Source organism: Vollenhovia emeryi, unplaced genomic scaffold (genome assembly GCF_000949405.1).
Source record: "Vollenhovia emeryi isolate VEMERY1.0 unplaced genomic scaffold, V.emery_V1.0 DF939124.1, whole genome shotgun sequence".
NCBI classification, from domain to species: Eukaryota; Metazoa; Arthropoda; class Insecta; order Hymenoptera; family Formicidae; genus Vollenhovia; species Vollenhovia emeryi.
In genome coordinates, this window is record NW_011967242.1 from 2,411,999 (window position 1) to 2,428,981 (window position 16,983).

The 16,983-nt window shown below is 41.0% G+C and overlaps 1 protein-coding gene across 1 annotated transcript; it reads left to right on the forward strand.

The window, feature by feature from the left end:
• The first annotated feature begins 2,412 nt into the window (after nucleotides 1–2,412).
• Nucleotides 2,413–15,072, forward strand: LOC105569432 (mucin-5AC). The gene is made up of 9 exons (XM_012025898.1): nucleotides 2,413–2,793; nucleotides 7,754–7,884; nucleotides 8,127–8,481; nucleotides 9,529–9,727; nucleotides 10,154–10,476; nucleotides 10,628–10,931; nucleotides 11,294–11,844; nucleotides 11,966–12,590; nucleotides 13,663–15,072. Exons 1-9 carry the CDS (start codon nucleotides 2,771–2,773, stop codon nucleotides 14,029–14,031), a joined length of 2,880 nt encoding a protein of 959 aa, XP_011881288.1. The 5' UTR covers nucleotides 2,413–2,770; the 3' UTR covers nucleotides 14,032–15,072.
• The last annotated feature ends 1,911 nt before the right edge of the window (nucleotides 15,073–16,983 follow it).

The window sequence follows — 16,983 nt, forward strand, 5'->3', positions numbered from 1 at the left end:
ACGCAGGAGTAAATTTTGTACACCTACATAAACCAGCAATAGCCTGCTTTGATGATATTATATTTTTTTACTCCTCTCTTCAATCTTTAATTCTAATCAATTTACTTCAGCTCCGACTTAAAAGAACCTACTTTAATGCTAAATTGGCAAAAGTAGAAATTTCCGACACTATCAGTTTGTAAGTAGGAGTAAATTTTGTACTTGCAATTCAACCTCTTTTACTGTCTTACGTCCTACCATATAATCAATTCAACCTCTTTTACTGTCTTACGTCCTACCATATAATCAATTAAAGGTTCAACATGGGGCCAAAATTTCGACTCGGGTAAATTCGTGCGTTTGAATTTACTTCTCTTGGCTCTACGTATACAGATACGAAATCATTCCTGCAGTTCATCAGAACAATTGCCACAGCAGGATAAATGCGTGTAAACGAAGTTACATCGCATATTGATGTCGGATAAGGCACAAAAGGTTCATAAAATTGCATGTGTGTGTGTGTGTACGTGTGTTACGAAATCTAATAAAATCTCTCCATATTTTTACTCCTCTTCTAACAGGCTGACAACATGAGGAATACCTCGCGCTTAGGAGATTTCGAATGTTAACGACTACGTTTCCCTTTAAACACGTCGTCCTATAAAATTTCCCCCGATAAAAAAAACAAATCGTCTGTACGGCCGTTCGATATTCTCAACATTCGCTCGCGGATTATCATAGCCTGGGCCTGGTCCTAATGGATCGACATTCTTCTTGCGCAACGAGACGCAAAGACCTTTAACGCCGCAGCTGCCTTCTGGTTCTTGGCGCGACGCTCCAGGCTGGATAATTTACACGCTGTCGGTTTCACTGGGCCTTGACACCTACGGTGACGATCGGCGCGCATTATCTTTGCGAATTATTGTTAGAAAAGTCTTGCATGATTTCTCGCCAACGGCTACACATAAATCGAACGTGATGATCTTCACAAATCAAGCCTCACGTTTGCTGGGTTTCTCGAATCCTTTCGTTTTACCGAAGCGATATTTTCAATTTTAAAACTTGTGCGACATGTTTGAGTAAAAATTATCTCAGATTGATACAATTCTAATTTCTCGCATAAAATAATTAGATAAGATGATTGAGGAAATGTAAAAACAAATATCTCTATGTCGAGGAACAATAAAAGATGAACGTAGATGAAGATAGAACTCGAGAAGAGATATCGCCTTGCTAAGGAAGCGAAGACGCTGCAGCGGCTTATGCAACGGCCCCAATAAAGATTATCGATCCTTTCAAGCACGTTTCGGTATCCGTAGCGGAATTGCGCTTCGCTGGTTGTCGCTGCGAGGAAGAGACAAGCTCGTCGATTCTACATTTCACGGTCTCGTGCTCCTTTTCTTATTTTGTCACCGTTCTAGGAGGATCTCTTTGACGTGATCAGCTCCGCATTTCTAATGCAAGAACCGCCTTTTCGATGTACTTGAAGTGATTCCGGCGAAATTGCATATTACGAAAGCATCCGTGCTAATCGAGACAATCGTCGAGGCTTCCTCGAAATCTTCGATTCTTCCCTGTGCATCTAAAGGCTCTCCATCATAAGAAGAGATTTAAAAAGAGAGGAGTCAAAGATATATCTGTCCGATGGGCGAAGTTACATCAGGCGAGGAGAAATTTTAGAATCATTTAATAGCAGCGGGAAGCAATTAACGTCGCATCGAAAGTCCCGCAAATATTGCGTCTGAAACTTGTCAATCGCTTTCTCAAAGAAGATATTATTTTCGTGTATTTTTAGCTTCAAAACAGAATCTCGAATCGTGAACGCGCGTTGCTTTCGAATCCCCGGTGTGCAAACGTGAGACAATATGCAAGACGGAGGTAACCGGAGCTTCTCAATACGCTCAGTGGAGACGGTGCTTCGCCAAGTCAGGTCAGACATCGTGAGAAGTCAGGTGGTTCGGCCGAGATATGTGCCGGCAGGCGAACGTGCAGCCAGCCAGCCAGGATCTCTCGGATCTCCGGTGGCCCCCGGAGTGTATCAAGCCGGAGTCGAGTTCGACTACGTGGTGTCCACTTTTCATGGGCTGGTGGGGTGTACTCCGGGTGGCCGTGGTGGGTGGCGGTATAAGTAGAGGCCTGCATTCGCCACCGTTCTCATACCCTCACCACGTCCTTCGGCTACCTCTTACTTTTACTTAGTGCCCCTTTTTCCACTTTTTATCTTTTCTTTTTCTCTCTCTCTCTCTCTCTTTCCCTCTCCCCTCTCTCCCCCTCTCTCTCTCTTTCTCTCTGTCCCTCTCTCTCGTATACGCACACGCATGCACACTCTCACTTGATCTTTCTTTTTCTCCGTCTATTGGTGCGCGCTCGCTTTTGCCATTCGTTCATTCGTTTCGCGCCTCGTTGGCGAAGTCGCGTCACGAAGCTGGACGGAGGTCACGTCGACCGAAACGCACGTACATCCTGGAGAATCAGCTCATCCAGTGAACATATCGGCGGCCAGGTCTCTTTGCGCGCAGCTGGGCGACGAGTGCCGATCGCGACCGGTCGAGAAGAGGACAGAGATGATCGCGAGTGTCCGGTGACGATACATATACATATATAGAACATCGATAGTATTTGCAGAGAGAATATATATATAGATATTCTTGAGAGTGCCGATATATATGCCGGGTATATATTGATATTGAGAAGAGTTTCGTTAATCTGAAGCAGCTGTTCACGAACCACGATAGAAGCGAAACGAGGAAAGGCGAGCAGGACGAGGAAGAGAACTGTGTTCAGTGCAGACATGTGGCTAAGAAGCGTGCTCCTGTGAGTACTCACGAAATCAGTCAACGCTAGTCTTTCGCGTCTCTCCTTTATCTAAGAGAGCAATCTCGGTGACGGGCGCGTGTGAGAATTGGATCTTTGTGAAATCCAATCTTAGTTGTGAGAAATTTAAGCGTAATTGAGTTAGCTACTTTACAGAAAAGATGTGGCAAAGCCTTATTTTCTAAGAAGCGAGAACATGATTTGATAATATTGCGAAAATTGTATAACAAGGTTTATCGTCTCATTTTATGCAATCATACGTGCAAACGTGAACCTGCGTTATAAGAAATAGTTAAGTACGAGTAGGAGAATGTTTTTTCAAGTTTTTCAAGTAAAAAGTGAGAATTTTAATCGACAGTCCAAGAATTCTTTGATTAAAACTTGGAGATTTTACTTGTTTTTGACAACGGATTGAAATTAAAAAATATATAGTCAAAAGACACGCGTAGATAAAAGTCATATAAAATAGAAAAATACGATAGTTTTTCATTATTAAAAGTATTGTATATACTAAAAGTTTCTAATATATTAAGAATTCAGGAAGTTACAAAAACTTAATTATTAAATACCGGTTATCCGCGAATAACACTATAGAATTATAGATTCGACACAGTTTGTCTACTCGAATCTTAATTTCTCAATCAAAATTTCTTTTTACATTCACTGAAAATGATAATTAAGTTTCAGACAACACCTCATGCGTATCTTTGATGTAATCAACACGCTATGCACCGCATTTCTAAATTAGTTCCTGTTTACGTGTTATTTTTATATAAAAATACCATCGAATATTTCACATTCACCTTTTTATTTAATTTTTCTTTCTCGGTACTGTAATTCTACTAATAGTACTTTTGCACACAATAAAATTATGCAACTTTCGCTCCGGAAAACGTACAATAGAATAAAGTATATTCAGCGTACAATTTTCATTATTATTTTATTCCAATTTTTAAATACTTTCCTAACTTTTATACTTTATACTATACTGCTTGCTAATTTTTATACTTCAATAACTATCATTCAAAAATTCGGTAATTAGGATATGCTAATGTACCAAGAAAATTCTCCTAATACATATGCTGCATTTTTATAAGCATTTTTTACATCAATCTACATCAGCTCTACCGTAGCTCTACCGTACCGGAATAGTGAAAAGATTTCTTGTTTAAGCAACTCATATAAAATCACGGTTAATGATAATAGACGATTATCGATACGAAGGAAAGCGGTTTTTCATGGGCACGAGAGATATTATGTTTCTGCATTACGAGAATTATCGTAGCGAAAGGTGCGCGCAATCAACGACTCACTCTCTTAGATACGCCAATTACTTATGATTTCATTCAGGGGAATGTGTATGTAATAATTTATTTGGGAGAAACCTTCAGACATGCCCTCAATTTCAAATTGTCGATCAAAGATTGAAATTGATCTAATTGGATCATAACCTGCGATGTTCAATTATGTGTGTATAAACGATTAAAATATGTAAAGTTAGTAGAAATTAATTTATATGTGTATATAAAATATATGTACCCGAGTAGGAAATAAATAAATAAATAAATAACAGCCAGGGATCTAATTACTCGGCAGTTACTGTTTAATTGTGTAATTGTTTACATATATTTCTTATTTTATAATTGTTTTACATTTCACGCTAAAGAGCAATTAAAATAAATCGATTCGACATGTTCCACGCGCACGTAATTTATTTATTAGATTTTTAATATTTTATTCACCTAAGATTCTTCTAAAGAGATTTATCGTCAAGTAAGACAAGCGAGTAATGATCAGATGACCACGGCATTTTGAATCCGCGTTACTCTCATGTTTGGTGAGAGCGTCGCAAATATATGAATTTACAACGCTTTACTGAAGCATATCATTAGATTATTGCGATTAGATACTCCGATTTTATGGCGTGATTAATAATAATGTTGCATTATTATAAAAGCTGTTTTGCCAGAAATATGTATATTAATGTATGTGAATCACATTTTTAATATCTATATTCAATAATACATGTACTACTTTAAAAATAAAATTAAAACTTTTCATTAAATTATTATTCTTTTGCACGTAATAAATATATAAAATTTTAAACATCGAATATATAGAACTGCCGATACGCAAAAGAAAGTTTACGTTAGTCGATTACTGTATTTTTAAATGCCTCATTATTCGCCTTTCGATTTTATAATACCAGCCGCAATAAATAACAAGGAATATTCCAATATTGCCAAGAAAAGTTTGATACCGAATTCGTGGATAAATTCGTAACATCAAAGTGTTAAATAAAGCCACCCTATAAGATTAGTTTTAAAAAAGCATAACTACTGGAAGATTAATCAAATTTATTTAGAATTAACTTCAATAATAAAAAAATTGTTTACTGGCTGGAAACTGTGCACTGCGATGTTAGTGGATCAGTAAATAATTAAGTTGTTACATATAGTTTTACATGATGTACTGTATCTTTTAGAAATAGTGATGCTAGGCAAGAAAGAGCGAGAAGGAAATTGATAAAAATTCTAGATAATCAAAATTTTGCATTTTTTTCCTATTAACTTTCAGCAAATTTATGCGTGGAGAGCCGTATTTCGTAGGCGGGACGAAAAAAACATTTACGGGTCGGTAATAGGCTTTTGCCGTAATATTGTGGCTTACGTAATGCCACTGTCTCGTGCCACTGGAGATACCTACGTACGCAGTATGTTTATGCAGATACGCTGTAAGCGAGACCGCTTTCTCCACGGTTTCGCGATAAATTCTTGCATTAAGCATCCATTTTCGGCCTAAGATTAAGTTGTAGGATGCAACATTATGAGTCCTTGATTTCTTAATTATCGAGCTTAACACATTTTACTTATCTCATATTTCGTATAAATTTCATAAATCAAATGAAACTTCGCGAGATTTGAAACTGCACAAACATACAGCATAGCAATCTTTAATTAATTTAATTCGTATTTAAAAGATGATAGAAAACAAACCTCTAAACATTTTCCTCGTTTATAAAAAGATTTTTCGCGTAAAAATTTATCTATTAAAAAATCTAATCTTATAACTGCGAGTCTAACACTTTGATGAATTATAAATATCCAAAATTAAAATTATTATAGATAACTCTACAGTAATTTTAAACTGTTATTTAAATAAACCGAAATAAAAATTGAATATCAAATAATCAAATATAATTGGCAAGAATTATATTTAAGAATTCTTAGAGCGAGATAAAGAATGATGTGCCAGATATAGAATACTTTGTATGTATAAGTATTAATATTTGTATCATTTATTCAATAATCTTTTTTAAACCATCTAATAAAACAAGAGAACAATTTTAAATCAGAAATTATGCGCCCCCCCCCCCACCAAAAGATTGAAAAACAATAACTTATAATTTCTATTAAATAACCATTTACCAATCCTACATCCGACTCGATCGCGTAAGAAGAAAAGAATGTGACTTACAACTTGTTCTAGTTTATTTGTAAATGTATTCCAGTTGTAAGTTATTCTTGTACCGGAAGATCGCTCAAACGGAACGGTGCATATTCAACAACGGTTTCCTGTTGTAAATGTCGTAGGCTCATTTCTCATAAATATAACAAATTAATTTCAGAGTAGTGAATTAGTTATATCGACGTGATAAACATGTATCTGCTTTAACGTAAAAAAAAATTAACTGTTGCAACAGAAACAGAATAACGCGCACGTACGCACAGTAAAAGTCGTAATATATTAGGAAAATTAAGTTTTGTACTTTTTAAACGTGAAAATAATATAACGAGGCAAATCAACCGACGATGCAGCATCGCTATTATGTTAACGTGCATAAATTGCGCTGATGCATTAAAGATACACATGTAGCATTGCGTCAGAAAAATCACCTTTTAAAATGACAATTCCGTGACCCCACACAATGCCCTTGCCAACTACATATTATCGAGGGAAAAGAGCTCCGAGTATTCGTGTTAATTTCAAAAGCGGCTCTCCTTCGTTCATCAAGGAAATTGATCGTAACCCATCGTCCTTGCAAATGCAACGTCGCGAACTCAAGAATCTTATTGTCTCGTTACTTTTTTCTTCAACCTTGTACAAAACTTGTCTCTCCGCTTTTTTTTAGAAAGATTTCTTCCGTGAGAGGCATAGAAACTATTTTATAAATGTCAAAATTTTATTACTGTTACATGCTGTAACAGAAATAGGCGAATGTTAATGGTGTTAAAAGTTGAACAACTGTGAAAGCCGTCGTGTGTCTCGAGTCCCGTCGCCAATTTTGGCAATCTTAGGAAAAAAGAGGGCGAGGTCGTATACTGGTTTTCGAAGACTCGTTATTAAACATTAAAATTGTCTATTTTTCCCACCCCCAAAAAAACGAGAAATTAGATTAATAATAAAATTGTTCCAAATATTGAAATAATTCCGTTCGCTTATCTGCGAATTATCTCAGACTTAAGTAAAACAGAAACTTTTATAAAGTAAAAACCACTTTCTTCAGTTTAAATTACAAAATTCTTTGGATTGCTGAAACCTTCGTACGATTGACATCCGAATTTCGCGTTATTGGCGAACTTTAAATTTTGCGCAACGAGTGTGAAGAATCGAGTGACCGAGAGAACCGGACGAGCGTCGGATGCAGCTTGCGATTCGACGACCAGATGTGAACTTTCACCACCAATCAAGTCTTGCATTAGCTATACACATTCCGCCATCGTTTACACTTTGCCTTCTTGCATCTCACACGCGCCTTATCACTTTCGCTGAAGATTCGTCGTTAAGCTCATACGTCAACTTTCCTTCGTATACTCTTAATTAATCATACATCAATTCGTATAACACAGATCTACCGTAAAAATTGACTGTCAAATGAAACTTGAACTTTCTTTATACTTTACGACCTCTAAAGGTAATCACGTTAGATTTATTAATGCGTTTATATTAAACTTTGCAGAATATGCGGCATCATTGCGGGCACGCTAGCAGACAGTCCATCGGATACCGTGCAGATATCCGGTGACAGTCTCACTCGAAAAAATGTCGCAGCAACGACATATCAGCCACCGCGAGCCCTCGCAATTGAAGGTATATTACGCATAAATTTAAACGAAAATTTACAAAATGCATACCAGCTTACAGGTTCAAGCAAATGCTAGATAAATTAATTTAACGTTCAACAGGTAAAACAAGAACACTGGATTCTTGTTTTATTTGAATCGTTACAGATCAAACTTGTGACATTCGACAATTATTGTATTTTATTATTGTTTTTAGAACGTTTAAGCAACAACGGAAAGAATTGCTATAAATCTTGGTGAATTTTTCAGAGTTTGTAACATCCCACAAATTGCCGGAAAACGTAGCAAAACCATTAGACGACGATGACGAGTACATTGACGAGAAGAAACTTACGGTCAAAGACAATAAGCAAACTAAGAAAATAATTCCAAAATTCGAGAATATCGAGAAGAAAACGGTTATCCTCGAGCCTGCCAGACGTTTAGACTTGACAGAGGAAGATGACGACGTGGACAGTCTCACTGCTAAAAGACAGGCACGAGTCGAGCTCGAAAATTTTAGCGACACTGGAAAGGTTCTGCAGGACGGCAGAATAAAGAAGATTGATTCTAAGAGGCCGCAACCGACCGAGCAGGATGAGGTTATTCCGGGAGTCTACGTCAGGTAAGACGATTTTGTATAATTCACTCGATCGTGAACATCTCCATAAATGAAACGCGATGAGACTTTCCCACGAGCTATACAATGACCGATAATTAATTAAGTCGAACTAAATACTTTACCATTCCCTAATTTCTTTCAATTTTTTCATTGAAATATGAATAACTAGGGAAAAACGAAACGTTGTAATTTGTCTGCTTTTGTTTAAAAGAATAACGTGATTTTGAATCTCTCTCTCTCTCTCTCTCTCTCTCTCTCTCTCTCTCTCTCTCTCCTTTTTTAGTGGCCTAGTTTACACCGTGTTTTGTTCGCGCAACGTGATCCTGATCTAAAGTAAGCTTCCAAATGAAACGTTCACACCATTTCCGCCTGTAATACTTTCAGGTCGAATATAGGTAACAGGTAAAAATTAAGTCCACATGTGAACGCCTTCAGTTGAACGTTTTCTCTTTAAATTTGAGCAATTTTGGGCCACCTTTACACGCGTTATATCGCGCGGCCAACGTCAGGGAGTCAATTCTATATCTTACACTATAGTAAAACAATGTTTTATGTTTTAAGCCTTTGTCTTGAAGTAACGCAATTCCGCTCAGACCCTAAAAGTGAGTAGCCTTGTCTCTCTCTAACTATCCCCTTGAAGAGACAAAGCCGCTCACTTTTAGCATTTTCAGTATAGGCTTGTTTTCTATTGCTGCACTAGTCAACTAGTGCAGTAAGCTAGGATGAGAAAAAATATACTTGTCTTACTCTAATTTATTGCACTAGTTCACCAACAACAGTGCAACAACAGAAAGCAAGCCTTATGTTGCAAGATATAGAATTGACCTTCTGGTCCAGGATAAGTGAAAAAGAGACCTAACCCAAGCCGGGTCGAGTCGTTTATCAATTGTTTACACCGTCACGACCTAGTCGAATATAAGGTGTAGGTAACAACATGAACGTGCAGCGGTATAAACTAGGCCAGTGTAGCTACTTTCACATTTGTAGATGTACAAAAATTATATTTCTTTGTATTCCAATAACGATGCGATATTATTTGCATATTTTTAGTGCGGAATATCCAACGACCATGCTACCCATCCTGACGACTCCACGTGAAGCACGTAGCAAAGATAACCTCTTTGATTTCGTTCCCGTCAACATTATTCGCGAGGATAGCAAGGACGGCTACGCGCGTTTTTCGGACGCGAACTTTGGCGACTTGAGTGACGTGAGTTTGGTACCGGCTGGTACAAATTCTCGTATTCAGGTACGTAATAAAATTAATGAATTCTTCTTATACCTTTACGTTGTGTCGTTCAGTGCAACAAAATGCATGTAAATTTTCCTCAAGGAATATAAACGTCGTAAAGAACGATTTGACGCCAATACGTGACTAACCAATGTAGACAATTGCTAGACGACGCTACACTGACAAATTCTAATTAAAGAAATTTATTGGGAAAAGTATTACCTCAGCCAGAGAGTTTGAACCTGGACTCCCCTACTGAGACCTCAGTGGTCGAATTGGTAAGACGCTCGCCTCGAGTGTAGGCAAAGGTTCAAAGTCCCTGGTTCAAGTAATATTTTTCGCGGTAAATTTCTTTAATTAGAATTTGCCAGTCTGTAGCGTCGTCTAGCAATTCTCTACATCGAATATAAACATGTATGTGTTATATTCTTTGGCGCTTGACAGGTGAAGAAAGGACCGAACGGGAAGGATTACGAATACGAGTACGTGTATTATTACTACGACGAGGAGGATGAGAACAAAGCAGGTACGGCGGGTTCGCCTGTGACGAATTCTTACGAAATTCCTTCCAGAACAACGCCGGCGCCTAGGAGAGCAGGCACCGTCAACAACAGGAGCAAGTATAGTAGCGTAGAGAGGTCGAGCACCGTGGAGCCTAGCAACAACGAGGTCCTACCGAATAGAAATGGAAATAGAGGCAGGCAACTGGTCGAAACTGAGGACGTTTCCGAGGAAAGGCTGCCTACGAACACCCGTTTTCCACCGAGGTATCCATTAATTGCGTAAACGTTTAACAATCTTTCAAACGAGTGCGATATATCTCTTGCAAGCGCAACATCTAGAAATGTGTTCATGTTTATCATCGGAAACTTCATCTCAATGTAAATCACGCTTAGTTGCACGATTGGTTGTTAACAGATCGCGATCCAATCACAACACGGGCACAACGGAACCGTCGCGAGCTCGTAGTAACCGACCGCGACCGAGTTTGGATCTGGTTGACTCCAGCAGCTTCCGGACCCACCAAGAGGGCCCCGAGTTTCCGCAAACCCTCCCGAAAGGACCTGTTAGATTCTTAGGCGTTACCCCTAATGAGGACAATGAACCCTTGGTCAGAAATCGCGGAAGACCGCAGAGAACTCAAGACCCCGCTCCTGTCCAAGAAATTGTCGACGAGTCACCGACACCTAGAAGACGCGTCAGCACTACGGCATCGACTGAAGTAATTGTCTTAACTATGTTGAAATTTGTTGATTTGTTAAAAAACTTATTTAAGTGCAGAGTTGCATCCTAATCTAACAAACAATCAATCGGATATTCTAACAGATATACTGTAATATTAAATCTATAACAGATAACCGTTTAAGCAATTTAAGTACAATACAATCTGCAAAAAACTAGGCTAAATTTCAAGCAAATATCAAATAGTACTTTGTCATCGGATGCACTTTTAATGCTCGATTAGATTCGCAAATATTCTTTACAAGAGCTATAATTTCGTCGCAGCTATATTTTCATGTTACTTTCATACTCCGCGAGAGCAAAATGAAGAATTTAAAATAACACCAACAAATTAATTTTCAGACCGGAGTGGAACTGAGCAGAGGTCAACCGGTACGTCCCAGCGAGGAAGATGATGAAGAGGAAGATGCCGCGCCGGAAAGATCCGGCGGCAACAAACGCGTGTCAGAAGAAAAAGCACAAGAGTCCAGCGAGACGGAAGCCTCGCCGGTCTATCCCAGTGTCGGCGCTGACCCTACGGACAATCCAACGACGGAATATCCGTCGGTTATGGACAAAGTTGCCCTGGACCTTTACGCCTTCCTTCAACAAGGGCAAAGCAATCTGATAGACGCGTCCAGCAGCGAAGCTGCCGAAACAGCTGGAGACAGCACGACGGTATCCGACGACGAGATTACGACCGACCTGACGACAACGGCGGAATTCGCCGACTCTACGATCGTTAATGAGTCCAGTAACACGACGACGACGACCTCGACGACGACCACGACGACCGAACCGACGACCACGACGACAACGACCACGGAACCACCGACTACCACCACTCAAGCTCCCGCGGGAAGAGGGAAATTCCGGCGACCTGGAATCGCCAGCCCAGCTATCTCAAGAAATCGGTACATTTTTATTACAATTTATCTTTCCTAACTTCTTTCATTTTGCTCTGAGAAAAAAAACTTTTCCCCACGAGTCTTCTAGTAATGAGAATTATATAACTTTGTCCTCGATTTTCGCTAGGTTCAAGTCCAACAACGGCATTAGCACGACCGAAACGCCCGTAGAACCGACCCAAAAACCCCGGGCACGTTTCGGTAGTAACGGCTCGAACGGTGGTGGGTTCAAGCGACCCCGGCCAGGCGGTAATCACAAGCCGATCGAGGAGGACACTGTGCAGAAAGAAACCGCCGGCTCGGCGAACGCGGAAAAGCCGCCAGCCGGTCGCGGTAGATTCCGCGCACCTTCCGGCGGCAGAATCGCCGTTTCCACGACGACGTCGGCGCCGTCCAGCGGCGCGACGTCGCCCGCGGCGGCACGGCCTACCTTCAACAAGGTCAACATCAACCGGAGACGGGGACGACCGACTACGTCCGCGCCGGGAGGCGAGGAGCCCCAGGAGGGAGCAGCGCATTCCGAAACCGGCCAGAGCGCCGCCCAGAACGCGCCGGAAAGCGCAACACCGAAGTCCGTCGTTCGCACGAGACTTCCGGGCGCGCCCGCGATCAGACCGCCCATCAGACCCGGCGGCAGGGTCAACCTGAGACAGAAACCGGGACAGACGACTACCACGACGCTCGCGCCCGAGGTCCCCGAAGGAACAGTCGAGGAACCGGCTGGAGAAGGAACCGAAGAGGAGACTCACGAGGTTGATATTTCAATTAAAGCATTCGCAATTTCAATACTCTCTCCTTTTCAAATGTAAAAATACACTTCTCTTCCAATATTCAATATGTTTTCTCGAAACTCAAAGCTTCCACTATTTGGACAATGTGACTATTTATTATGTTGATATTTTAATTGGGGCATTCTCATTCTTAATATTCTCTCTGCTTTTTCAAGCGCGTAAAATTTGATTTTCTTTCAATATTCAATATGCTATGTAAAAATTCTAAGCTTCTGCCAGTTGGAGAACGCGATTATTCAATATTTCTCTCATGAAACATATTTACAAATACAAAGTTGTCGCGCAGATTAATTTTCTAATTTATAGACGAGACTAAGGGAATTTAAAAAACCGCGATAGTTTTGCTCCACGAAATGACTTGTTTCTCGACTTGTAAATCGGGTCATACCCGCCGGCACTGTTCGACAAACGTATCTGTTACTGAACAAATGATCTAAATATGCAGATATCTCTTTCTCTCGATCTAGCAATTCCGCATGCCAAAGGTAAGGTCAGCCTGAAATTCTATCTCAAGTGTGCACGTGTATGTATATCGCAAGGTAATTGCATACTTTGCAAGATTAGGTACGAGGACACCGTGTCACTCGATAAAGTTCTCTCTTGGAGTTTACTTTCACTGGATGGCCTTTCGAAATGTCATCCACGGCGAGAGACGGCTCGCCGACCGCTTTTCACCTTTCGTTTTTACAACTTCGCGGTCATGAATTACGAATACCTGAGCGCTGATAAGAATGAAAGATCGAGAGATAGAAGCCGTGAAAAAGAGGAGAGAGAGAAAATGGCAAAGAACGAGGCCAGTTTCATTATAATGAATAGACTAATTCCAAAAATTTCTATATATCCTTTGTAATTTATTTTACAAAGTATCGTTAATTCTGAGAACTTTATTTACTTTTAAACGTATTATCTGACCGTAACTTGTTCTCTTTCTAAAAATTCCGGTGACAATAGAATCTAGAAATTACTTTCGGTGGAACGTAAAATTTCCAAGGAAGTAACAATTTCTCGCCTAATCAGTTCCTCTGTTCTTCAGGCGCCCGCAGAAACCAACCCGCCGGCGCGAGCCACCACATCGAATCCCCTGAACAAACTGCGCAACCGTAATCGGCTGCAGGTGCAACCGAAGACCACGACGAAGGCGCCGTCTATACCGCCGGCGATCAGGAGATCGCCGCTGCTACCGCGACGCAAGGTGACCGAGACTCCAGCCGTCCAGTCGAGCCAGGAGGAGGCCGCCTCTGAGGAGGAGACCACCTCCGGCGAGACCGAGCCGACCGAGGCGGTCCTCGCCGAGACCAGCACCGCGGCCAGCACGAAGCACGAGGAAACGCGCGGTCTGAGCGGCCTCCTGGCGCCGCGGCGCAGGATACCGGCGCGACGTCCAGGTCAGATAGTCGCCTGAGAATAGAGGACGGCATCCCCGGCGTCCTGAACGGCCCGCGAACCAAGGATCCGAATGGACGATTCCTGTGACTAATCGAGACGCGATACGAAGACGGAGGGGTTTGGCGTACCGTCGTTCGCTCAACTAAACGATACGCCAACTCCCGGGGCAAGATCATCCGGTATCTTCGCCCTCGTATTTTTCTCTGATCGATAAAATGGCATCTCTGCGCGTTAACGACGGAAACGGCAGGTGTACATAGTGTCGTTCACGAGAACAGCTTCTCTTGAAGGATTAAAGTTTATCATACAGTTTTAATTCCCTCCCCCGCAAGTGCGTCGAACGCAACGTTCATCATACGATGACACAGAAAATACGTAAACGTCTGAATTGGTGCCTTCCAGTCAACATTAAACGAGATAACGCAACTTGATAAAAATTGGTTCGGACATTCGAACGTTCTGTCGACTTTGAATTACACTAAATTGTGTTATCGGCAGGTTCATTGTCAGGAAGACTAAGGTTGAAAAACATTAATATGATTTTATATTAGGATCGTGACGGACGTTGCCTTTTGCCACTTAAAGAATTCCGTATAAAGTTTAGGTATAAAGTAGATGAATTATGCGTAGATATTCAACGACTATCTTAATATGATCAACGGTCTTGTCGATCGATGCATTTACTACGTTAAACCGATTTATAAGCACGGCATATGTCATGCCCGCGCGGATGACAATCATGTAATTGTAACCCAACGTAGTAACGAGATAAATAAGTGTTTTTTTTTTTCAAGTCTCCACGCTGCGATAATCGTAACCGTCGTATATTTAATTCGGTGAGTTTTATTTAATGATTAGCGCTTGCGAAGTTATCCAAGTACTATTCTCTAACGTGATACATGCATAGACATACGTATACGTATGCAATAATGTCCTCCCTCGGAGGATGTATTTTTAGGATTATTACTGCGTGTGCAATGCGTAAGGGTACTTTTGTAATTACAATGTTCCAAGATACACTGTGTAAATATTGCAATTAAACATAAAGTTAATTGTGTTACATTTTCTGTTCATTTTACCTCGACGAAAAAACGCAATACTCGCGCGGAATTAATATGTTTTCCGACTGTTAGCGAAATAAGTAAGAGTACTCTTCGAAGAGTCAATCAGTGAACACTGAAAACAGTGAATAGTCGTTGATTTGCTGTTATAATTACACCACTGCGGTTTTCAGTAGTACACTTGTAACTGGAAATTAATGATCGTTCGCGGTTTTCAGCGAGAAAATCCACCGATTGACTTCTCGCGAGTAAGTTGGAGAAAGTAAATTTGGGCAATGATATTAAATTGATTTCAACGAGTCCGTTGTTTCATGCACACGCAATAAATCGTCGGATGGAATACGAATAGTATAAAATTGAATAATGGCATTAAACGATCCCAGTCAATTTTAAGATAATACAAGTAAGTCTAGAATATGTTACGCTTATAATGTTCTTACACTCGCGACGATACGTAAATATAATGAAATGTGAACAGACAATTTACTTCGAGATATCTCAAAGGTGTAATAAAAGATTGCGAGCAATCGAACGAAAGTAGTTGGAATATTTTACTACTGCATCTGTCGTGGCAAGTTTAAATTTTTATATGAATTTTATATTAAATTCCGTGTAATATAGTTGTCAGCAAAGACTTTTAATACATTTTCTATTTCGTATCGTGTGTGTACACGCTTCAACATATTTACATATAATTTTCACAAAAGTGTATTGCTCCAAGATGAAGATGAAAAGATAAACGAATAGTTACTTACCGGTACGAAGCGCAGCAGCGGAGTTGTAGCGCACGACGTTCATCTGTAAAATATAAATATAAATTGAAATAGTGCCAGAGATAATTAATCTTTTAAAAACAATCAATGCTATTCACCCTTTAAACGATTGATTAAAAACTTAACAAAAAAATCCCAATTTTAGAAACAAAACGTTTCCTCAAATACAAATCCAATTCGTGCATGCACGAGTAATTTAAACAAAATAAAAATAATCACCAATTTTGCGTGATTAAAAAATATTTTACGCAAGTATGAAGTTGTAACGAAAATCTCGTGAGTGGATTTCTATTACAATTTCATACTTGCGTAAAATATTTTTTCAGACAGACATTTTATTAAGTGCTCGACGAGTCTGTTCAAGTATTTAGTTCACATTTGTTTTGCGCGTAATTCAAAAGCAGGCAATGAAAGACTCGTCCGTGGACAAAAACGAGCAGTTTAACGAACAAAAAAATCATGCTTACCCAACGGTTGCTCCGCCGTTGCCCGATGCCCCCCGGGCCTCCTCCTCCTCTCGCCATGGCACTCGCGAAAATTACGCCCGCACTTCGGTTACGCGCGACCCTTCGTACGGCACTCCCGATATGACGCGCATCGCAACCGGCAGAATTTCGTCGCGCGATACTTCGCACGGCACTCCCGGTGTCGTCGCGTACGACGCGCACTACGACCGGCACAACTTGATCGCGCGACTCGTCGATCGGCGTCGAGACGCTGTCGCGCCGACACCGGAACCGCCATATTGACCGTCGATCGACGAGTCATTTCTGGCTGGGACACGACGCGCATTGCGACCGGCGCAAATTTCGCCGCGCGATACTTCGCACGGCACCCCCGACGTTGTCGCGCACGACGCGCATCGCGACCGGCGCGATTCTTCGTACGGCAACCCGGATTTCGTCGCAAACGACGCGACGATCCCCGAAATCGCCCCCCCCCCCCGAGGTATTCTTGGCGCGCGCGCGACTCCCGCAATAATCGCCGGCGCGACGCTTCCAGCGTTCGCTTCTCGTTGTCTGTCGTCGACGACGCGCGTCCTCGGCGTATCACGACGGCGAAACGCGATCGGTACGAGACACCCGCGAAAGAACGGCACTCGCGACGTTCCGTGGCTGCGCGAACGCCAACGGT